Source organism: Cebidichthys violaceus, unplaced genomic scaffold (genome assembly GCF_023349555.1).
Source record: "Cebidichthys violaceus isolate CVI_PGR_0920_01 unplaced genomic scaffold, fCebVio1.0.p SCAF_75, whole genome shotgun sequence".
NCBI classification, from domain to species: Eukaryota; Metazoa; Chordata; class Actinopteri; order Perciformes; family Stichaeidae; genus Cebidichthys; species Cebidichthys violaceus.
Window position 1 is genome coordinate 595,969 of NW_027176959.1, and position 24,296 is coordinate 620,264.

General features: G+C 43.2%; 2 protein-coding genes across 4 annotated transcripts; one reads left to right on the forward strand and one right to left on the reverse strand.

Moving 5' to 3' along the window:
• The first annotated feature begins 3,348 nt into the window (after nt 1-3,348).
• Nucleotides 3,349-16,134, forward strand: engl (endoglin, like). Of its 2 annotated transcripts, XM_068737062.1 has the most exons (17): nt 3,349-3,466; nt 4,671-4,785; nt 5,113-5,282; nt 5,751-5,888; nt 6,045-6,219; nt 6,455-6,626; nt 6,739-6,883; nt 7,906-8,098; nt 8,339-8,508; nt 9,513-9,668; nt 10,956-11,039; nt 11,128-11,382; nt 11,623-12,144; nt 13,519-13,660; nt 13,749-13,841; nt 14,205-14,320; nt 15,419-16,134. In XM_068737062.1, exons 2-16 carry the CDS (start codon nt 4,716-4,718, stop codon nt 14,315-14,317), a joined length of 2,598 nt encoding a protein of 865 aa, XP_068593163.1. In that variant the 5' UTR covers nt 3,349-3,466; nt 4,671-4,715; the 3' UTR covers nt 14,318-14,320; nt 15,419-16,134. The 2 variants fall into 2 exon arrangements, with proteins under 2 accessions (XP_068593163.1, XP_068593162.1); XM_068737061.1 differs by lacking the exon at nt 3,349-3,466 and having other exon boundaries at nt 4,350-4,785.
• A 1,325-nt stretch (nt 16,135-17,459) lies between these two features.
• Nucleotides 17,460-20,737, reverse strand: LOC137892134 (zinc finger protein Gfi-1b). 2 transcript variants are annotated; one of them, XM_068737064.1, is made up of 6 exons: nt 20,568-20,737; nt 19,476-19,748; nt 19,081-19,253; nt 18,102-18,248; nt 17,839-18,004; nt 17,460-17,751 (listed from the first exon to the last, which is right to left on the reverse strand). In XM_068737064.1, exons 1-6 carry the CDS (start codon nt 20,662-20,664, stop codon nt 17,555-17,557), a joined length of 1,053 nt encoding a protein of 350 aa, XP_068593165.1. In that variant the 5' UTR covers nt 20,665-20,737; the 3' UTR covers nt 17,460-17,554. The 2 variants fall into 2 exon arrangements, with proteins under 2 accessions (XP_068593165.1, XP_068593164.1); XM_068737063.1 differs by having other exon boundaries at nt 19,476-19,782.
• Nucleotides 20,738-24,296: the final 3,559 nt, after the last annotated feature.

The following is a 24,296-nucleotide window of genomic DNA, read 5'->3' on the forward strand; positions in this document are numbered from 1 at the left end:
TGATCGGTGCTTAGTGAGGAAAAATGTCATCATTCCATCCTTTTTGAGCTCACTGCAACTCTAAATCCTCAATATATCTCAAAAACGTATTTGTCCTGTTCTATGGTTTATGACCAAAAACCTGCAAAACTAGTGACAGTCCCATCAGCCTCAGCCTTGTCTAGCTAATTAGGAAATATTAGCACGCTAAGCTAAGATATCTATATATCCGCTACCTTTAATTTGTCACCTTGGCTCATCTTACGCCGTGCAGAGGATTGTGGGTCAGAATCGCCATAATATCATGGACGTATAAAGAGAACTGGATACAGTGTTGGAGGCGGGGCCCCGTTTATTTTTATGAAAGATGTTCAGTGGCTCATGAAGCAAAAAATGTTAGACTTCCGATTGTAAAATTCAGATAAAATGACCCGGATGACCGCGATCTTTCACATCCATGGGCCCATGGATCAAACGCACAAGGGTTCCATTAAAGCCATCCCCCAAAGCCTCGGCGTCAACATGAAGGACCTAATGATGGAACGTGTAACTTCGCCCCCAGGCCTGAGCCGAAGTCTATCCACTCTTTTAAAAGGTTATGAGGAAGAGAGCGGGGGGGGGGGGGGGGGGGCAGCTTCAGAGACGGATTGTAGCAACTTGAATAATAGAATATTCTTTGGCCCCCCTGCATCTAACACACTGTTCATTGGGACATGCTAAATATTGTTTTGGCAGACTCGATAGCATGTTCGTATGTGTATTGGAACACGACCATGGTAAACGTTATACCTGCTAAACGTCAGCATGTTAGCATTGTCACAGAGCACGACATGCTGATGTTAGCATTTAGAACAAATCAGTACAGCCTCACAGAGAAGCAGGAATTCTTACATCTTGCATGTACTCAGTTCTAATGACAGTAAAATGATTTAGTCTGCACATCTTTATAACTCTTAAGACAGCGGGAGCAGGAGGATTTAGGAGATGACAGGATTTTCTTGCCTCTCTGATCTCACATGGTGACGGAGAGCAGCATCTCATCGCACAGAACGCTGAGAAAAAAAAGAACGATTTTATTTCCAATCTTGGGGTAACAGTGTGTCACTTTAAGTCATTTTGATGTTCGGAGAGGACGGCACTCTTAGAAAGGTTTGTGGATTAATGTTAACAGATGTTGACAGATGTTTACAGCAGGCAGATATTTAGACTTTAAAGCCTGAAAATGCTCCTTAGATACCGTTTTTTGACACATTGTTCAGGAACCATTACCCAGACAGAATGCAGACTGTAAATACCAACATAGAAAATGACTCCAAAGTTTCTTTAAATTCATTAATAGAAGAAATGTACAGATGTCTGTTCTGTGCCAACGGTCACGCTGACCCCAGGACAGTGAACTCAGCTGATGTCCACATCAGTTCTCCGTAATCACCGGTGCTCAGATGGATTTTGCCGTTCAGAATAAAAAACCTGGTTAAAATGTAATATGAGTGCTGAGACTATTGAGCCAGTTTTGCAGCAGTTTTGGGCACAATATTTTCCATCTCTGAGAGGGTTGTTGTTTTTTGAGACTGATGCAGAGCCAGACCGGGTCCCAGCTGTTGTTGTTAATGGTGTCCTAAATTGGTCGGAATTAAAAACATTCCTAGAATTTGTAGCGGGAATTAAACTGGACGAGGAAGAACTGTAGACACAACTTGTCTCAAAAAGCAATTAAGAAAGCTGAATTGGACACTAGTTACATTAATGGTCATATTTTAACAGAAGTGGGTTTTATTTATTTTTTTACGTTACTCGAAATGCCTCAAAAAACAGAAAACTGAGCAGTAATTCGGTTGTTCTGATGGAAAAAAAAGTCACAAAGTACTCCACTTAGCCGAAAAAAGCAAAGCAAACTATTTAACAAAATCCACCAAAAGCTCTTATCAATTTTGGACAGTCGATGTGTGGAAATCATAACTGATGATGGGTGCTTAATGAGAACATCAATTTAATTCAGCGCGTGCTGTAGGCTACATCCACCATCGCCGCACTTGTATCTCTTGTGTTAACGTTGCATCAAACGTTTGCCAGAAGTGAACTTCAAAGAGTTCTTTCGCCGATGAAGTATTGCGCTAATGTACAGCTGGGGGACTGACAAGAGAAACGCTGCAGCAGAGGCCGAGGTATCCCGCGTGGGTGAAACTCCACCGATACAGGATCAGGATTCACACACATTGTGCAAGACGAGCGATGTAGTTCAACTGAGCCGCTTCGCACAAAACTAAATGCTACTACGACGAACCCGCTGCAAACGGTGACCTTTCTTCACTTGCTAAATGATCAAACCCCATATATGTAATTCACGGCACAAATGAAAGGGGACTGACGTGATTTAACTCATCGTTGGCTTCCGCACACCGAAAGCAGCGGGACTTCACCTCTTAACGGCTCTCAACATGGCGGCGTCGAGCCGCCGGTTTATAGCTAACGTTGCTAACAGCGCTAGCGGTGCAAACGTCTTTTTAAAAAAACGTTTTTTTTTAGCTGAGGGGGAACCGGAGGGTGTTACGCTTCCGTGACGTCAAAACGTCGGTCGGCCGGTTATGAGCTGTAACCGAGAGCGGCGGCCGTGAGCTAGCTAGTGGAGCATCGCTCACACGTGCTAGCATGTCCTAAAAACATGGCGGGACCGGCCTGTCTATGTCAACAAAGTAAGGAGACGCTCTTGTTACAACACGCAGAGGAAGAGCGACTTCTCTCTTCTCATGCAGACGTTACTCCACTCTATCTTTAGAGTGTTTTATATTTATAAACTAGTTTTTGAAAGCTCGTGTTGGCTCCTATTGACCTTATTTATTCCCCACAGACATGTGAGGTCGAAAGGGACAGAACCAACTCAAAACTCATGAGCAGAAATATGGAAAATAAGAACCATGTCATTAATGTCTCACAGGGTCGAAGAAGACATAACACGTGTGAGTTTTCTCCCCCTCCCAAACATTTCACCTGCCAGTCAACCCCCTTTGGTTCCACCCTCCTCCTACTCCTCCTCCCCTCCTCTCCTCTCCCTCCTTCTCTCCCCTCCTGTTGCCGTCCACGTTGGGAGACGTTTTCCAAAGGCCTTTTATTCCTCTCCATCTCGCCATCTCTGTCACACCATCCCGCAGTCCCCTCCCATTGCCCCTGTTTTAATTGTGTCTCCACAACCAGGCCTCCTCCCTCCCCTCCCTTTTCAGTGTCCCACTCGGTGCGTAAAGTGAATTTTCTACTGAGAAAATACTTCTCACAAGTCGCACCTCAGCTGGAGAAAGACGCGTGACACGACAGCTGAGAGAGTTGGAGGGGGGGGGGTATTTTTTTTTGCGTCGTTTAAGATGTGGAGGGTGTGTGTGACTGCGTGGTTAAGTGTTTGAGGAAATAGGACGGGGGGGGGGCAGTCCTCCCAGTGGAGTCTGGATCAACAGCTGGATCAGCAGTCCGCCTCTCCCTCCGTGCTGCGCCGCAGGTGAGTTCACCGTCTCTCCTCACGTTTAGTCCTTAGTGGGGGTGGGGGGGGGGGGTTAGGACTCATCAGATGAGCTTTAGACATTCAAAAAGAAACATAAGATAACACAAGCTGGCTTTTAAATCCTAATGGGAGTAAATCTGTGTGTACCTCGTGCACCAATGAATTGTAAGATTAGTCGATAAGTCGGCTTGATCGACCCTTTATAGAAATGTAGTTTGATTCATGTTCTTCAGTCCTGCGTTGCTTGGTTTTCCTGTTGTTTGAATGTCACGTGCATGTATTATGTAGGAATCTATAAAGGAAACCTCTGATTTAATATATTGTTTTTCAATGTATTGATTGTTTAAGTTGTGCTTATATTTTTTGTGTGATATTCATGCTCTAATATTCAGGTACTTTTTGGGATATGTGCTGTAAAAAAAGTGCATTCACATTCCTAGTCAAACTATGGAAGCCCATTTCTGCAAGTTAAAGAAAAAAAAAGATACAAATGTATTCATGATAAAAATGAGAGCCAAATTATCATAGTCAAATAATAGTTCTCATATTTTTTATTTACTATCTCATCATTTGTTTTTCAAAATTTTGAATTTTTACCTGATATTATCGACTTACTTTCAGAATTGTTTGACTCACTGTCAGAAACAGTTATTTGTATGTTTGCACATACAAATAAGTTGGCTTGGTGACTGGTGCATTAAAATAAAGACAGTGGAATAATATAATACATCATTTAAAAATATATATATACAAAAATTATATAATTGTAATAATATAATTTGGCTTAGTAAGTAAAATATTTATTTTGTCATATAATGTTGGCTTGTTAATCCAATAATTGATTAAATTATGGCTTTATTATAGTTATTATTATAGTTATTATAATCATTTAGTTTCTGCTGTAAATTTGCTTCCATAGCAACTAGGATGGTTGGCTAATTATGGATTAATTAGCCATTTATTTTTCTCAATCAATTGACTAATCTGTTTGTCTATGAAATATCAGAAAATAATGAAAATGCCTATTATTATTATTATTATTATTATTATATTATCATTATTAGCTCACGGTGATGTATTTAAATTGCTTGTCTTATTAACTACTAACTCACTTCAGTTTACAGTTTACAGCACTGAAGACTGTAATGTATTAGTCACACGGGGTGTTCTGTGTGTCTTATTGCCTGTTTCTGTTCACCAGGATGTTGCGAGAGGAACATTAAGTCAGCGTAGCAGTGAAACGCTCATGATGCCTTCACTGTCGGGGGTCGGATGGACTGTTCTCTGTCTCCTTCTGCTCTGGAAGAGAACGGGAGGTAAGAGCATCAGTCGGACCCATTTATCTTCAGACCGACAACAATCATGACTGTGCTGTGTCGACATCAAACGTACCAACTGTGATATTTCCTCCGCTCAAGCAGCCTCAAGTCGAAGGTCTTTATTGTAAGGGAAAATTGTTTCTATTGGGAAATATTCCAGTTTCCTCTGGCAGGACTTTTTACATCAGACTGTCTGACTGATACGTTGAAATAAGGCAGGAGAAGTGGCTCAGCAGTCACTGTTGAGCCATTTGAGGAATATGGGTGTACACCCCTACCTGCAGTTTCATCTTCACAGTCCAAGCGTCTCCTGCTCCTCCTCAGCTCACGGTGTGGAGGTGCAGTGCTCCGTGGCACCAACGGGGGCGCTTCACCCTGTCCAGGGTCTGCTGGAGAGGTTCGAGGCCGGGCCGGGCTGTGCTGCCAGGGAACGCGGTGACAAGGAAACTCATGTGATTGCAGTGGGGAGAGTGACAAGCAGCCCCGAAAACAAGGTACTGTATATTTATATATATATATATATATATATATATATATGTATTTATGTATGTATATATATATATATATATATATATATATATATATATATATATATATGTATGTATGTATGTATATATGTATGTATGTATATATATATATATATATATATATATAAAAATATATATAAATATATATCTTTTTTAGGGGGAACTACTTTATGTACTTTATATATTGTTTTTTTAAAATTTATAAAATATATTTCCACAAGTTAGCATTTATTTTATCAACTAATTAATTGTGAAGGAAAGTAAAACACCTTTTGCTTTTTTACCAACTGATTGGAGGTTAAAGGAAAACTATTCATCATCACTGTAATCATTTAACATACAGTATTATCCATTCATGTATTCAGTTGTTATATTTTTGGCTCTTTTCCTAACTGCTGTAAACCACATCCCAGCCGTGTCCTCTTCTGTCTTCAGGTGACGGTGTTGCTGAAGCCGTTGTCTCTTTCGCCCTCACCTCTCAGAGCCCTCCACCTGCTGCTCAGCTCCAAGTCCCCGCTCACCTGGTGGCTGGAGGCTGACAGACTGCCCCCAAACCTGCCAGTGCTGGTGCAGGTCGGTCCGAGTGTGTCACATCACATCTGTGTGACACCTTTACTTGATTGAGCGCTCGCATAAATGATTTGCTGTACGATGCATAAGCCGGTTTTCCTGTTCCATTAACGTCTTTTTCTCCCCTTTGAAATCTTCTGTTTTGCCTTCATCCGCTAGGTATCCTCGAACTCCAGTGTGCAGACCCGCAACCTGCGCTTGAACGTCCAATCGGTGCCTTCGCTGCCCTTTCGTCCACGTGCGCTGCACCGCTGGGCCCTGAAGCACCACGGCAGCCTGTCCTCTCTGACACACGCGACGCACGGCAACCGAGTCTACGTCCCACTGGGAGAGGGTGAGCCCCCGAGAAGTGATGATGCTGTCCGTCCACTTCCAAAAGTTTAAATTCTATTCACAATGTTACATTAACCTAAACATCTGTGCAGCACCGGTTTGCTACTCTGTAGGTTAAAATTCCGGTCATGCAATCTCACCTCCCGTCTCACCAGAGGTAAACGTGAGCCTCAGGTCGGACAGATGGTGTGGAAAGACCTTGTGAAACCCGCCTCCCTCTTGACTCCATCTCACAGATCACACTTTGCCTGATGTGTGCCAGCTGCAGTCCATGTTCCTCTCTCACAACTACCTGACCTCTGAGCTGCAGCCACAGGAAGTGCAGGGCTGCGTCTGCGCTGCGGCAGGTGGGACCGGCCCAGAGGTCCACGTGATCAAGCTCCATTCGGCCGGCTCAGGGCTCTGCAGGTGAGAAGCCTCGGGGGGGGGGGGGGGGGGGGGTGAGGAGCATATAGTGGCTGTTGTTGCACAAGCTACATTGAATCTTGTCTCTCTCTCTCTCTCTCTCCGTCTCCTCCAGCTCCCTCCAGGTGGAGGTGATCGTCTCTCTCGTGCCGATGGTGACCAACTCAAAGAGCCAGACGGTGGTGCTGATTCTCAGCAGCTCTGTTCCAGTCAACTGGGCCGTCGTTGCTCACGGTGTGCGGGGTCATGTCTCCGTTCATGTAAGAGCGCCGTCTCCTCTTCGTGTCTGAATACGTCATCTGATTTATTCGTCTAACAACTGCCGGAGAGTTACTTTTCTCCTGTTCAGCCTCTATGGATAAGCAGTTAAAGAGGATGGAAGAGGATGGCGTTATTCTATATTTTGCTTATTGTCAACAACTTTTTTAAAACGATACAACAATGAATTGATCCTACTGACATGTAACGCCTATGCAGCCATATAGCCTGATGTATCATCTTTCTCTGTGCCATAGAGCTCTATTATTGCCCAAAATCTATTAAAACACACAAGCAAGCCACACTGTTGCACTGGGTGACGTGTTTGACAAATACACTATGTACTAAAAAAAGACCACAGTGACGTGTAATGGAAGACGATGAGGAAGTGTCTTAAACTTGCTTTCTCTTTATTGACCATCAGGGGGCGACTCCTCTGGTTGTATAGAAGTCTAGTCTAAAATTACTCTACTTCTCTCTTGATTTATTCCCTCAGTAAACATTGTAAACATGAGTTTATGGTCTCAATCTCTAGTTTCAAGTCTTCTTCAACACAGCATGATGTTCATTTAGTACATTATGGTCCATTTAGAGTCAAACAGACCATAAAGCAGAGTATGCTTTAGGGTGGGGCTACCCTGTGATTGACAGGTCGCTATCCTACCAGAGCCGTCTCTAGGTCACTCTTCCGCCGTCCAAATAGGGTCACTTTCGTCACCGGTTGCAAAAAAAAGCCAAGATGGCGACCGGCCGTAAATCCAAAAGGGCGTCGGCCAAAACGGAAATCCACAAACCAATGGGTTCACGATGACTACGTCCACTTCTTATATGCACTCTATGGGTGGAAGCCACTTCCTCATCCCTCCTCTGCTCAGCCTTGTTGAGAGCAGACTGGCCTTCACAACATCTCCAGAGACACCACAAGGATAAGCCACAAACAGATAAAACGATGGATTACCAACTGGGATTCTCTTGATTACGTATCTGTCTTCTCTCTCTCTCTCTCTCTCTCTCTCTCTCGTAGTCCTCCAACAGCGTGTCCCCCCCCTACCCACCTGAGCCCGACCTGACCCTGTCCAGTACGCTTAACTCTGACCTGACCACCATACCTGACCTTCTCGCGTGGGCCCGAGAGAGCGGTTACACCGGGCTGACCTCATACACCGAGGCCGACCTGGCCAATCGCTTTGTGATCCAGCTGGCTGGGGGCGTGACAGGTCAGGACCCCTGTGTGTCTCTTGTTTCCATCGCCGTGTGAGTGACCTCGCTTTATTTTGAAATCCGCCCAAGTTTCCTCTATGTACAGGAGAAATTATTTGCTTTACGGTGGGGGATGAGAAACGAAAAAAAACCAGGATATTTCCACCGCATGTGCCGAATGAAAGGGGTATTGGAAGTGTGAGTGTTTGACGTCTCCGCGTGGCTGTCTCCGTGTCTCCTCTCTGTCTGTGCCTCAGACGCGGTTGCCGTGATGAATCCAGCGGTCGCGAGGCCGCCCTGGGCCGAGGAGCGCCGGCTGAGGCAGTGGCTGAACGCTGGAGGCCGGGCACGAGGAGCCCGGGAGAGTTTCACGGTGCAGTGTGAGGACGGACGCCTCAGCGTGACCGTAGACCGACGCGTCCTGCAGGTCTTCATACCTCAGTATTAGACGTAAACCATTCATAAAGAGAGAGGCGGCCTACTGATGTATCCAGAGGTTTCACAAAGACCATAATGCCCAGCGGCTGCTTGTAGTGGCGGCAACATTGACTTAATAAGAATTTAGTTTAAACTTGCACCTTAACTTAACCGTAGTCATCAATGAAATACACCAACCTTTGCTTTTGATGGGAATATCTTGTACATGAATCATATTTAAAGCTGCTCTAATCATTGTTTTGTTTTTTTACTTACAATTAATCAACTGCCTGCATGTAATATGAAAATGATTTATAGAGTGTTTTAGTGTCTCCTTACAGTTTTAAACCTACCGTATGCTAGTAGCTGAGCAGACACACAAAGTGAGTGACTAGCTCTCACAGCTGGAGCCAGATGTTTGCCCTCAGGGGTTTAGTGGAGATCGGAAACGGAGCGAAAAGGGATGCCAATGTTGAATCGTGTCTGCTAGATGTATAAATTTGATGCCAACATTTTAGCCAGATCAACTTTACATTTTTATAATACTGCAGTGGTGTGTTTGAAGCTTGCTGCACAGCCCCTAAAATGACCATAAAGAAATACAAAATAAAAGGGGTTTTGGATGAGAGGTTGAGTTTACTTTTTTTTTAGGCGGCCTTATGTAGCGTAACCGGTGGCACCGATAGCGCCCTCTCATCCGCATCCCCAATGACCTCTTTCACAACCGTCGGCAGTTGCGCTGCCTGTAATCCACGGTAGTTTGATCGATTATTTTACCCACACACGTCTCGCAAAGACCCACCCTACTCTGCCTCTGATTGGCTAGTACTCGCTGAATGCAAAATGTTAGCATGCTAACACAAGAAACTGAGATGGAGTACAGCCTCACAGACACAGCAGACTCTAGCGCTCGCAGTTGTTATTATTAAACACACTATGTGTACGTCTTTTCACTTATACAGAAAAATGATTCATGTGAAAGTCACGTCGTCTCACATCAGTCCTCCCTTCCAGAGCTTGTCCGTCCCAGTGACCGCCGTGACTCTGCGAGACTCGACGTGCCTGGCTCAGTCCAATGGGACTCATTTCCTGTTGGTGTTCCCAGTCATTTCCTGTGGGACCGAGGGTCTTCTCCTGGGACAGCCGAGAGGGGTGCAGTACAAAAACATGGTGAGACAAGAAATATGTTGTCTATTAAATATAATAAATATTATATATTTGACCAAATTCAATGTTTATTTTACTCCATAAAATAATCCAATCTTATTCTTTCTTTTGCTCAATTTGTAAAGAATTCTGGGAGATTTTATGTCATCCATGTCCAGTTAATTTACATAAACCAAAAAAGGCAGGGAAAATCTGAGATGTGATTTGAGAAGGAGAAAACAGCAGAAACCGGATGAGTGAAGCTTTGAGAGCACAAATGGAAAAACAACAGAATTAAAAAATGAGGACAAAGTTTACCAGACAGTGGCGAAAACAAAAACACAAGGCACATAATAGACACTTGAAATTGTGGTAAGTGGGAGTTGTTCCCAGTGGGACTTGTGACCCGGGTCATCATGACCAGAGCAGCGCGGAGTTAAAGCCTTAAGACGGGATGCTGCTCAGAGGCAAATAAAGCGAGAGAAAGATTAGAGGGAGGATACAGAGTGATTTCAGCAAAGCAAAGAGGCAAGCAACAAAGGCAGAAGGTGTGTGTAATGAAACACTAAATGAAAAATGTGCCTATAATGTGTAAAAATAAATATCTTTCCTCTGACTGTAATAATCTTGAATCAGGTATTATTTTGCTCTAAATGTCATTGAGAGAGAGAGAGAGAGAGAGAGAGAGAGAGAGAGAGAGAGAGAGAGAGAGAGAGAGAGAGAGAGAGAGAGAGAGAGAGAGAGAGAGACAGAGAGAGAGAGAGAGAGAGACAGACAGAGAGAGACAGAGACAGAGACAGAGAGAACTCTGGCTTAAACATGAATAACTGGAGTTGCAGTAGTCCAAAACGGGACAAAATATAAGCATGGACAACCTTTTCCATATGTTTTTCATGTGGAGGAAGCAGGACTGCACAACTTTCTTGACTTGAGCATCAAAACTGAGATATCTAGACACAGTCATAAGATTCATCGATAGACTGTAAAAGGTTAATACGGATGAGCTGTGAGGAGTTTTATTTCATGAGTAATATGATCTCTGCTTTATTGTTGTTTAGTTGCTGGAAATCGTTGGACATCTATGAAGGTATATTTGTGTCTTTATTACACAAACAAAAAGGACAAAACTAACAAATAATTTATTCTCAGTTTATATATTTTCACTTACAAACTTGATTTTTGATTGCAGCGCGAGAAATTTGCTTTGTTTGCGTAATAAAGACACAAATATACCTTCATAACATCGAGCGCTTCATTTTTTTTGCAGTGAATGAACCCATACAGCATTCTGTCTCCCTCCTCTCTGACCAGGTGTTATTATGGAGAGACGAGCCTCAGGCCATCCTGGCACTCAATGAGACAGAAATGAAGTCCAAAAGTCCACTCGGCATACATGTGAGACGTCTGTAAACGTATATACCTCTGAATACTCCATTACTCACAAAACAATGTTTAACCTGCGGCCTCCTGTTTCTCCTCTCAGTTCAGCTGTTTGGCTGCGGTGCCCACGCCCCCCGGGTCTGCTCACGTCGATGACGACGACGTAAACACACCTCCGGCAGGGCTGGTCCCCTGGGCGCCCGGGGGTCCGGGGCCCGATCCAGGAATGAGACGCCTTCCGACACCCGGACACGGGTCTGCGCCCGTTCTTCTTCTGAAGCTCTTTGTCGCTGAGAGCTACGAGCAGAGGCGGATCGGCCCCTGTGTCATAACTGCAGACCACCGTGTCTATGTTGAGGTGTGTGTGTGTGTGTGTGTGTGTGTGTGTGTGTGTGTGTGTGTGTGTCGTATATTTTCTGTGCTTATTTGACGCAAGCTGTCAAAACCAAGTTCTTCAAAGACAAGAACCTCATTTGTGCGATTATTTTTTTCGTCATGCAAGTGTATGGCACCAGTGAGAACAGCAAGCTAACTTCATGGTGCATCATTTCATTCCTTTGTCTTCTTCCTCACTGTTTTGTTATCTGTCCTACTGCAGATTTCAGCCAAAGGGCCCTTCATAGATGTCGCGGAGGTGAAGTCGTGCGTGGTCTCTCCTCTGTCGGACCCCAAAAAGTCTCGTTTCTGGACCGTGATAAGCGACGGCTGCTCCACAGACCCCTCACTGACCCTAAGTGCAAAGACAAAAGATGAAGACGAAGACGAGGCCGAAGGTGGTGGCGATGAAGTGGAAGAGGAAAAGGAGGAGATAGATGGGCTGGAAAAGGGCAGAGATGGAGATGTCCTACTCCGACACAAAGTTGACAGAAGAGGGAGAGAAGCACCAGAGAGGATGGAAAAGAGTAGCGCAGATGTGGGAGCAGAGGAGGAGATACAGCCCCTGAGATTTAGTTTCATCCTTCGGCCAGTTTATAATGACTCTATGCAGTTCCTCCACTGCAGCCTCCGTCTGTGTGTCTCCGACCGGAAAAAAGGGAAACCCACGGAGGAAATAGGAAAGAACGACTGTGAGGACAAACTACGTATCCCTCCACTTGTTTCTAGATCTTCCAGACACCAGGTACGCAAACCGTTAGCACACTAGGGCTACATTTCATAGCAACAAAGCCTCCTGTCAAATGCATCAAGGGAAGAGTTTGAAAAGGTCTTTATAGTTAAGAGTCAGATGAGCAGATTGATACCTCACTTGTGGATGCTAGATATAAGGCTACAGCCAGCAGCCGGTTAGCTTAGCTTAGCATAAAGATTTGAAACTGTTAGCCTGGATCTGTCTAAAGGTAACAAGAAGCTCCATGTATTAACACCTGTCTGTGAAATATAACACATTGTGGACTATTTCTTGGCCAAGAGCGGTGACTTCCTGGAGCCTTAGCTGGTTTCCTGGTAACCTCACGGTGAAGACAAGACAATAGGCTTTTCCGGACCGCAGGAGCTTTCTCATAGGTCTAAGATCCCCTCTTTTTATTGTGTATGCACCGCAAGAACGAGGAACGGCCGTAGTTCTTATAACGCCGTTTTGAGGGACTTTCTTAGATTCTATTTCAGAATAGGTACTCTCCCTAAGAGGTGCTTAGTTGCGAGGTTTTGAAACTACTCTTGAATTTATACACAAGCATGTTTGGGGGAATTTGAAAACGTCCTGATGAAACAGTGTTGGCAACATCAGATTTTTATACACGAGTCCCACAAAATTACCTGTGTTGGCTGATTGCAGAGCAGCACCAGCAGCCGCCATTTTTAAAAACCTGTTAGCCGTGTAAACAACGGACCACCCAAAATACAAACGGCAGCTTGTAATGAAGTGGAGCTCAGGCTTTGATGAGTATGTCTACGATTCATTTTGACTCGCCAATGCGTTGCTATTCACCAACCAGCTTAAAGCCTCGGTTAAAGTGACGAGGAAGCGTTTGGATTTTATACACTTTTATATCTATTTTGTATACGGCGAAACATTCTCAAAGGTCCTCTTAAGTTCTCCATTTTCTCCGCCCACCCATTGTGTCTGATGGTGTGAAGTCACTTTAGCCGTGCGGACACTTGCGACCCTCATGGGATGCATCGAGCATAAGTCACGCTTTATGCCACTTCAGCATTGCTGTTGATGGTGTTAACGTGACGTTATGTAGTACTCCGTGGTAGGCAGTTCCTCTCAGGGAGTCCCCGGAACTCTTTGGAACAAAACCACTTTATTTTGTTACTTTTGGGCAAAGTCAGGCTAGCTCCTTCCCGTCTATGTGTGAAGCTAAGCTAACCGGCTGCTAGCAGTAGCTTCATATTTACCGTACTGACACGTTAGTGGTATCTCAGCAAGAAAAAGAATAATCATATTTGCTAAAGTACTGCTTTTGCTTTCGTGTAACTTGAAAATGTTCACCATTCAATAGGGGGCAGACCTAAAGAAAGTGTGTCTTATTTATCCTGTGTCCCATCTCAGTGTGAGATCAGAAACCTCTACCGGCCCATGGTGGTCACCCAGTCCATCAGTTCACTGGCACCCAAACTGGGGCCCTCTGCCGGCCAAAGAACCAAGAGGCTGAGTGTCTCCCCACTGGCCAGTCCAGACCCGGAGCACAGCAGTGAGCATCACTTATTATTCAATGTTACCGTGAGACTATTTGACCTGCTGTACCGTCTCACTGTCTCATGAACGCTGTGTCTCTGCAGTGCCGACAGGACCAGTGATGGGAATTGTCTTCGCTGCCTTTGTGATGGGCGTCGGCCTGATGGGGGGGCTGTGGTGCATCTATTATTATACAGGTAACGAGATCAGCTTCCTTCTGTCACTGAAAAGAGTCTTAAATGTCCAGGACCTTTGACATATGAACCGGACAAGCAAGTGATCCTCATCATCATCATATCCATTTTGCTTCTGTCGATCACTGATTAATGTAACATAATAGTAATTCAACACACAGCCAGTTCATTTTAGTGGGATTATTGGCGGATTTTTGATTTATCCAGATTTAGGAAACCACCCGTTAGTATCCAACATTTAAAATAATATACAATAAGTGAGGATCATGCAGGTCTCCACATTAAACAATATTAACTATGTTTTTTTTTCCCCATCTGAGGTTGTGTAGAGACATTATAAAGAGACTGTAATTCTATCTTTTGAAGGGACACGTCCAGCGTCACCCGGAGGAGAAAGTCAGTTAACGGACCGCACTGATAAAAGTGGCAACATCTGGAATCCACTGTCAACATCCGATCAGGCGTCCAGCTCGGTGTAGGAGGTAAGGATGACGACGGTCGGATGACGACGGTCGGATGACGACGGTCGGATGACGACGGTCACACATCGACGTCTATGTCGGGGGACTACTAGTGCATTATGTGAGCCTTTTGTGACGTCCGCTAAATCGCCTCAAGTGATGTCACTCGAGTCAGCATCATTTGGGGCTTAAGAGTACGAGTTTGAAAGCGGAAGAAAACTAATATTTGGGGGCGTGGAGTTAGAAAGAAGTGAGCTCACCTGACCTCTGGAGCCCGCCGCTCATCTCTGCTCAAGGCTACATTAGCCGCTACGAGCGTAACACACCCGAATCGTTGACTAAACTGTTATCAGTCGAGTTGCATTATGGGTAATGTGGCGCCAAGTCTTGACAAGAAAGGGATTTTTCTTTAATTACGGTTATTCTGCATGGATTTTGATACTGGATTTTGAAACGAGTGTCCATCGTGACTCGGACAGAGTTACGGGACGACTAAATCAGCTAAATTGCGAATTTAGGGGAGAACTCTCTAAACTCAAATGTGTTACTAAGTTCCAGTGTTTTGAAACTACTCTAGAATTTATGTCTGACTGTCTGGAAAAATGTGAACGATGACTAATCAGAAGACACTTTTGTCCGTTGCTCAGGGCTCCAGGTTATATGATCCTCATTTGAATACTGAAGCCAATTGATTTAAATGAAATCCTTTAACAACACAAGCAGTGGGCATACAGCTATTTTGGACTGCCATTGAAAAAAATCCACAGATTTTTGGTAATTATCTTATTGTTTACTTGTACTATATTATTATATATATATTATACTTGTATTATTACACAAAGTACCATCAAAATGATTCAAAGGGAAAGCCAGCAACACGTTGCATCTCATTACACAGACACATGCATGTGAAGCCACCCCTTTGTTCAAATGCACCACATGTTTACAGGCTTGCAGAGTGAACTGGATGTCAGAGCGGTGGATTTAAAATAAACTGCTGTGGTTAGAAGCGCCGGCAGTTCCAGAACATTTATCAGCATTAGGCGAACACCTGCAGATTTCGACTCCGATGTGCCAGATAGGTCTGAACAGTTTTTCATTCTTTTATCTCTCTCTCAGGATTTCCTGCAAATCTGAGAAAGGAGAACTGGGACAGAGGTTATAACAGCTTGTGTGTGTGTGTGTGTGTGTGTGTGTGCGTGCGTGTGTGTGTGCGTGTGTGTGTGAGCTCGCACAGCTGCTAGAGCCGTGTTTGTGCACTTCTCCTGCATCGTTCATCGCTCTGCAGCAGAAAAAAACGCCTGAGGACCGAAACCATGTGAACACATTAGCGCTTACTCATCGCAAACGTTTGTTTGTTGCTGCCAGCCATCCTGCATCGAGTCATTTCAAAAGTGGCAGCGACTCGTCACGCGGAGAGATGTTCATCTGGATTTGACGGGATCCAAGCTTAGTCGGAGCGACTCAAACGGAAACCACATCATCACATCGCCGCCTTTTAAGAGACGAGGTCAAAGAAGAACTGAGAGGTCACTGCGAGTGGCTGCTTGAAGAGTCCGTCATTGTCACTGTTTGCGCTGTAACTGTGAATCAGATGGAAAACTGCATTTATGTGTGTGTGTGTGTGTGTGTGTGTGTGTGTGTGTGTGTGTGTGTATTCTGTTTATGTTTATGTGGCCAAATAAGATGTAATAAACATGTTGTTTCACTCAAATCACATGCAAGTCAAAGGAAGTTAATGTGCACTGTAAAATACAGTTTCTGCCTATTTCCACATTCGGCAGAAACAGAGCAGCAGTGATTTGCATGTTGCTGTCCACCCGATGAAGCTCAGCCTGTCCTTTCAGCTCTGTTTTGGTCTCTGCTTAGTCCTGAGAAAAATACTCTTCGGCTGCTAAACGCTCCGCTATGTTCACCAGCTAGTCACTAAGTGTCTGTCTGCCGTGTGGTGCTGAGAAGGTTGTGCTCAGTGGCTTTTTTTTATTTATATAATGTTTTTAAGAGCTTTTTTTAGCAGGAAAAACAACCCGTAACAGCAGCAAAAGTAGCCCAAAACATGAAAGCTGTGTCCTGAAAACCACAACAATTAGTTGGTTAAAGTGCTCCGCAGAGCTGAGGGGAACTGAGTTGGTCGCTCATCCTCTGTGGGTTCGTCCCATTTTATAATAATAATAATAATACATTTTATTTATATATTGCTTTAAAAGGCACTCAAAGACTCTTTACATGGTAAAAACAGAAACAATAAAAGCATTTATAATAAGAACAAAATACAATGACATGACAGCAAGGAACAAGATGAAAAGAAATCAAGAAAAACATACATAACTGACTTTACAGGTTAAAAGCCCAGGTCACAGGTCGGAGTCTTCATGCCAGAGAGTGATGTATTGAGATCCGAGGGGGAGAGGAGAGTGAGCGGTCGGTTAGTGGAGGATTTACAGACACAGGGTTGGACGGAGCGGGGCTGGAAGTGGCCAGTTGGTTGTAGATGGTGTCAATTTTTGCTTTGTAGAACGACAGGAAGGAGTTTCATTTCTCTGCTGTGGAGGAGTGGGAGAGATTGTCCATAGGTTTGAGGAGTTTGTTTATTGTGGAGAAGAGGACCTTGGGGGTTGACGGAGTGGATGATGCCAGAGTAGTAGGTGGAGCGAGCAGAGCTGAGAGCCACTTTGTAGTCTTTTGGTCTTTTAGTCCGTTGTTAACATGAAAATGTTGATCAGTGCGGCTTTAAATCACAGGATTTGAATGTAACATGTACCGAACTGGCTGTAGAGATGGTACAGAGTTTTGTATGTGTGTTTTTCTTTTTACTTTCATTTTTAGAAAGTAATTTAAAAAAATGGACCTCCTGTCCATGCAGTAGTGGAAGCACATCCTGTGGTTGTGTCATCATCAATCATCTCTGCTGGGAGCCCAGCTGCAGTGTAACAAGGACGCTACATCCAATGAGGAAAATCGCACAAAAACTACAATCACATCTGCTTTTTTGAGGGAAATAGTTCTCTGAAAATTGCACGACGTGATTGGATAATGGTCCTCTTGACACTGTTTCCTGGAACATCCTGGGGGGGGGCAGCCCACATTATCAGTTGTGAATGACTTTTGGCAAAGTGATTTCTAAAAAAAAAAAATAAAAAAAAAAAAACTCAAACCAATGTTCTTACACAATCAATCAGGTTTTATTATCCAAGGCGTCACCATTCTGACTTTTACAATTATGAGGTATTGGAAATGATTTCCATGGTCATGGTCTCAGTTTGGGGCGTACATGTCTCCATAGCCACAGTGCGTCTCTCGGTGGCGCTGTAGGTCCACCCTGCGCTGGAAGCTGTGCTGACAGCTGGGGCAGCTGAAGGGCCGGTAGCTGCTGTGCTTTCGGCTGTGGGTGATGAGGTTGGAGCTCTGGCTGAATCCTTTACCGCACACTTTGCACACGTGTGGTTTCTCACCTGTGGGAGGAAAGCGCACTGGGTTTTAGTGAGTTTGGGCTCCTTTCCGCGGAACGGAGTTTCGCCCCCGCGGTTGTGTTCACTCACCCGTGTGTATGAAGGTGTGCTTCTTCATGTCCGACTTCTGGTGAAACCTTTTGCCGCAGTACTGGCAGGGGTAGGGCCGCGTGTCCGAGTGGATGAGGAGGTGGGTGGACAGGGTGGACGAGCGCTTGAACACCTTCCCGCACACTTTGCAGTCGAAGCTGCGCTCCTGGATACGCAAACGCATTGAAAAGAAACAAAGTGAATCCGTGACGAGTCGTGTGTTTGTACTGAAACATTATAATACCACTTCTCTCTCACTGTACCTTGGCTCTCGCGTAGCTGCCTATCGCTCTGAAGCCGAAGGGCATAAGGGTGTTGGTGGCGATGGGGGATCTAGTCAACGGGACGGAGAGGGTGTTGTGGAGATGAGCCTGCAGGCCGCCTCTTGAAATCAAGACTTCTGAAAGAGACTGAGGGAGACGGAGAGAGTGAAACATTATGGTGAGAAGAATAATGCCACTGTCCAGTCTGTGCTGCAGGTTAGCTTAGCTTAGCATAAAGACTGGGAAACAGGGTGAAACAGCTGGCATGGCTTTGGCCGGCAATGTTAAGAAATCTGCCCATCAGCACTCCTAAAGCTTACTGATTATGATTTCTATGATGGGATCAGTAACTTACTGGAGTTACCGCTGGTTGCCTAGCAAATATGACACATAACTCCCTGTAAAACTGTAAAACTTTTTCTCCTTTTTTACTCATTTTTTACTAACAAGAAATGCCAAAGATAGATCTGAGGAAATTTTGAAACAATGATGAATAATTTATTATTATTTGTTTATTCAACATGTTATAATATATATATATAATAATTCATATTTGACATTTCACTTGAAACATTCAAAGGTTTTGATCCACAGAGATTGAGATTTATTTTTTTCAAGGCTGAAGCTTGAATGAAAATAAAGCATAAACAACATTATGCACTATTTTTGCTCCGAAGTATTCACCATGCATTCCTCTTGCAGCAGTCAAGCCTCTTATCTTTTTCAATCGACCCCTTTGTTCACAAAATCTCTCCGCAAAAGAATAATTGCAAACACACCCCTGTTGAACGGCAACAGACTGCATCTACATATTTTATTCTACGCTGCGAATCGCCGTGTCACCCTCTGATATGTTGCCACGTTCTGTGTCATGGCAGTTTCTTTTATCGTTATTCACCCTTTCCTCTTTCTTTCTGGCAGCAGATAAGGACGGATATAATAAGGACGTAAATATTCTGTCAATGCGGAGGCCTCCCACCTTTTCACAGAGCGGGCACTCGCTGACGGGGGATTTGAGGTCGGTGTGTGACGTGTGGTTGAGCAACAAGTAGACCAGTCCCTCCAGTTGTCTCTCTCGTTCAGATGCCTGGTGTCCGTCCGCCGTCCAAGGCGAGACCGGCCGAGGGACGTCTCGGTTCTCCACGGGGGCTTCTGTTAGAATATGAAAGGATGATGGGAATGACTTGAGTTTACAGAGAATCATTTTCTTTTGGGTCTTTGCTTAGCTTTAGACGCCTTGAGTGTGCAAAGATGAATCATGAGATGAATTGAGGTGCACTTTCTTTTACAGAACTACTGTCTGAATTATGGCTGAGATACATGCTATCCACAGAACACATACTGTTTACTCAGCGATTAGAAAGTGTTGAGTACCTGAACGCCAAGGTTCTTCTGTGGGGTTCCTGTGAGAACGGACTGCCATCCCCTCCCATGGTGAGCAAGCCAGCAAGTCTTTAACTCCTAACATGGGGGACAAAGGCCTCACAGCATCCTCGGGACACCTCCTCCTGCCCTGTCCCGTCGCACGCTGCACAGGCTGGTTGGCGTCCGTTTGGGGCTGGGAGTGTTGTCTGTAGGAGTCCTTAGACGGGCCGAGCAGGTGAGTCCTTTTACTCCTGACGAGGAACGACCGCGGCATGGTTGTGACTGAGGGAGGTGATGGGAGACGAGGTGAAAAATCCTGCAAGAATAAACCCAGGGACGGGGGGGGTCTGAAAAATCTGCTCTTTCAAGTCACGTTTGGAGCCTCACACACTCTGATGTCGCACACCTGCCGCTACATGTTCAGTTACAATGCCAAAGCTTGAGGTTTCCTCAGCAAATATACAGCCCGCCACCTGCACCAAAGGTTTCAGGGCTTTCACTGAGGATAACTGTGGCGTTTGACAACTAAACTGACACTGTGGTACACTCTTTATACTTCCATTTGAGCTCCCAGTACCCTATTTAGACATTGAGAACAACAGCAGAATGATTACAAATTTGGGATTATTAGTTCCACATTACCTAAATATATAAAGAGTATTTACCAAGTGTTAAATTTATACATTTTTCATAGGATATGTGTCAAATAAATTCTTAATACTGCTTTGGTATTAGTTGATTTTAACATTTTATCAGATCATACGGTAAACAAGAAAGAGGAAAGCTTCAACTGAAAAAGTAAAAAAAGAGAATGCAAGAGAATTGCGTTGCAAAAAAAGTGAAAGTAAACTCATTTGACCTTTTTTATCAGTTTTTTTTAATTTTGCATGAATCTCTGTAATAATAAAAATGATTTATTTAGTAACCTGATTATACAATTCTATAAAATAGTACCCTTCACAACCTTGAAGTTGGACAGAAGAAGTTGCAGTATGCCAGTTGATTGAATTTGCCATTTTAGAAAACGTCTAAAAGATTCAATACATTGAAAATAATCTTGATACCATAACAGTGAGATTCCAGATGAAGCACTGATCTTACCTCTGTATTGCGCAGCTGAATGTTGAGAGCCTTTCTTGTGTCTTCGTTTCTGACAACGTCCTCTTTTCTCTTTCTCACACCCATCGACTGATGACATGACATGACAAAGAGATTTGATTTGATTCCGCTGAGGATTGTGGGTCTTTCGGCATCGGAGGGAAAAAATTGCCCAAAAAGTTAATAGAAGTTAACAGATAACTATCAAACTATTCTGCTGCCCTTATTCTGACCAGCAAAGTCTACATAAACATGACAACATCTCTGTCTTCTCTAAAGGTTTGGTCAACCATACACTTTAGGTTGAGGACCCACTGTGAATAAAGGTGCTGTGATACCAAAGTCAAGTCAAGAGAAGCCTTGATTATTGCTGTGGGGCTCATGTGGGTGGACTCATAAATACGCTGAGCATTCTTTGGAAAGTTTGAATATCTCATCTTTTTCATGTGAACATGTGGACCTTTACTATTGAGGCGCCAATTACACATCACACTTTCTTTTTTGTTTATCTGTCTGTCTGTCTGTCTGTCTGTCTGTCTGTCTAATGGTGTGTGTGTGTGTGTGTGTGTGTGTGTTCTTATGTGGCACCCAGTCATCCCACACAGTTCCTTATGAGAGGAGGGAGGTTTTTTCCTTTTTCACCAACTTCATCTTGAGAGCTGAACTGTAGCCTGATTAACTTTTTTGTCAGAAAGACAGAAAATAATTGCCTTAAAGATGTTTTATTTAAAGTGATATCTTGGAAAGAAGTCAGATCTGGAGTGAGATCTTATAAGTAATTCATAAGCTCTTAAGTACAATCATCGTAAATTATATATATATATATATATATATATATATATATATATATATATATATATATATATATATAAATATATATATAAATATGTATATAATGAGTAAATTGAAAGGGTAAGTGCTTGATAATCATTTAAGAGCAAGATATAAAGTTTAACACTCATGGTAAAAGAAGGAAGTGCCAATAAAACATACTGAGTCATCGTGCTGCATATGGCTTGTCAATACAATTTGCAAAGTTCCTCCTTTTTCTTCCTCACAACATATGAAGCATCGACCCCGAACACATTTACCAGCCCATAGCTTTACCAGTAGCTAACTACATTGACCAGCAACTACCTGCCCGACAGAAAACAACCCAACAAGCGGTGTCATTTTGCTGTACTAACAAGATACCCAGAGAAATTTGAAATAAACAATACAGGCAAAAAGCAGTATCCCTGCCAATAGACATTAATACAATCTACCAATGGGCCCATGAGTGATGACTTACTCAAATATTTGTGGTAAAGGGGAGACCACTCATAACAGTGTGCTTTTAAAACTTTACGAATGATCTGTAGGTGATTTATTAGATGTTATGATCATGTAAAATGTTGATTACAAATACCTTTATCATTTAAAAAACATTTCCAAATGTTGTGCTTTTTCCAGAACCAAAATTAAAAGTTTCAATATTTAATCACAGGAATGGAACCATTTAGTCTTAAGAGTCTCCAGTCTTCACCAACAGTAAGCATATCTGGTTTAATTAAAAGAACACAAAATCAATCAGTATGCAGATGACATACTCTTTTACTTAACAAAGCCTCCGGGGTACGGGACATGATCTTATGCTTTAGTAGCTAGAGCTGTCATGAAAATCAAAATACTACATAAAATATGATTAATATGAAACTGGTCAAGTCAGTGTTCAGCCTGGTCTTCTGGAAAATTACGTTCACATTCAACAAAACTGCATTGTCAATTATGGTTTCTTGGGAATGTACTTTGACCCGAATTTTTTGACATCTCAAAAATACTTTCATAGTCCGCAGATGTCTACACACAGAGGAGGTCGGGTGGCTGCGTAGGTCACACAAACACAGGACTTTCACCCAGGAGACTGCTGTTTGTGTCTAGTGTGAAACCAAAAGTCATCGTTTGTTTATTTTCATTTACGTCCCTAACTTAAATAACGTAACAAACATACTTATTTTAAGTCAAACCATGATATTTTACTAAACCTGACCAAGTGGTTTTGTTGCCTTAACATAATAAAGTAGTTTGTTTGGTTTTGTTTCTAATTTACAATCTTAACCACGTGTTTTAAACTGCGACAGGAGAAAATATACCCAGAAACGTAGTTGAGAATGTGTAATTGAGAATGCAGTTAAGTTCTTCTCTTATTTTATAGGAGACAGGGTTGCACTATTTAACTTTGTGAGTGTTACAATACAGTACAATACAGACTAAATACATGTAATAAACCACACTGAAGAATACAGGCCTTTAAGGGAATGTCTACTTAAATATTTTAAACTCCCTATTTTAACCTTTGTAGAATAATGTCATTAAATACACAAATCCTCAAGAAATATGACTAATAAAGGTACCATTTCTTGATAAGACAATTACAAAACACACCCTTTCTTAAACAATGACAAAAAAAGCTATTTTCTTTGCATATAAGTATCTGTTGTCAAGCAATGAGGTCTGAATCAGACCTCAGATTAAAATCAAATCATCAAGGGCCACATGTGAGCAGAAACAAAAGCATTCCTCAATGTGGCTGTACTTTTGCAAACATCTCATTTGACTCCTGGTGTCAGCAGCATACACATGGAGCTGAGTTCGCCTTGATGTGCATGAAGAGAGGCATGTCAGTGCACTGTGGTTGATGTGGTGGGGGGCTTGCAACCTTCTCTCAGGGGCTGTCAGGGAGAGCAGACAAGAGTGATGCAGGGAGCTGAGACGGGCTGGTGGGTTCGGTGGGTTTCTGCCTCATTTGTTTTAGGGGGTTCAGGGGCTTCTTGTTCCCCTGATGGTGGTAGAAAAAGTGCCTTTCTAGGAACCTGAAACTCTGGGAGGAGGAGGGGGAGACGCTGGTGTGACTGTCGTCAAAAGTTCATTTTCCTATTGCTTTGTTTCTGATGTTCACTCACCATGTTATGAGTCTTTAAACCTGACTAGGTATGGTATATCAAGTGGGAGGAATGTGGTAAATGTGTGATATGACTTACTTGTGTTGAATATATACATGAATAAATGCTACTATTAATTAACTATATTTCCTTTTTCTTTTGAATTATAACATTTAAGAAATGTTTGTGTAGCGGAAAGCTGCCAGCTGCCATCCAACCATCAAATGACATTTATTTTCAAAACTGTTCCTAACATTAACTATTTTAATCAAATGATGGGGTGCAACATTTATTTTGAGTGCTAACCCCTTTAAAACGAATACTAGCATGTGAATTCTATTAACTTTTGATTCTCAATCAGTGATCCAAAAAAAGAGGAAACTGGTGTCTTACGAGCCTATCTCCTTAAAGAGGCCACTTTTACACATTTAAGTGAGACTGTAGCTTTGGAAAGAACACACACACAACTTTCTTTCTCTTCAAATTCAATACGATACAGTGGTGCCACGGTTCAATACAGCAAAAAATGCAGAAAGGCCATCATAAAGTGTGTTCTTATTCACTTTGAACAGTGATGGATTCATTTGTGTACAGGAAGCTGCAGCAACTCCTGTTTTGTCTTTAACACATGGGCTGCTGTTGTGCTTCCGTGAGAGAAGGTCACACTCTCTCTGATCTTTGGAGGAGGCGAGAGATCTGCTGTACTGCCGATGCTTTCTGAGACACTAGATAAATGACATCGGCCTATTTGCGTCGTTACAGTGAGCAGCTAGCCCGTGACGTCCGGCCGTCTGTTGTCAGAGGAACAGCG

Coding starts and splice junctions, on each gene's coding strand:
- engl (XM_068737061.1), top strand. CDS start 4,464: ATGAAATATCAGAAAATAATGAAAATGCCTATTATTATTATTATTATT. Junction 6,220..6,454: donor CTACGTCCCACTGGGAGAGG/GTGAGCCCCCGA, acceptor TCCATCTCACAG/ATCACACTTTGCCTGATGTG. Junction 11,040..11,127: donor AAAGTCCACTCGGCATACAT/GTGAGACGTCTG, acceptor TTCTCCTCTCAG/TTCAGCTGTTTGGCTGCGGT.
- LOC137892134 (XM_068737063.1), bottom strand. CDS start 20,669: ATGTCATGTCATCAGTCGATGGGTGTGAGAAAGAGAAAAGAGGACGTT. Junction 19,783..20,567: donor TTCAGCTGCGCAATACAGAG/GTAAGATCAGTG, acceptor TTATTCTTGCAG/GATTTTTCACCTCGTCTCCC. Junction 18,005..18,101: donor GCAGCTACGCGAGAGCCAAG/GTACAGTGAGAG, acceptor TTGCGTATCCAG/GAGCGCAGCTTCGACTGCAA.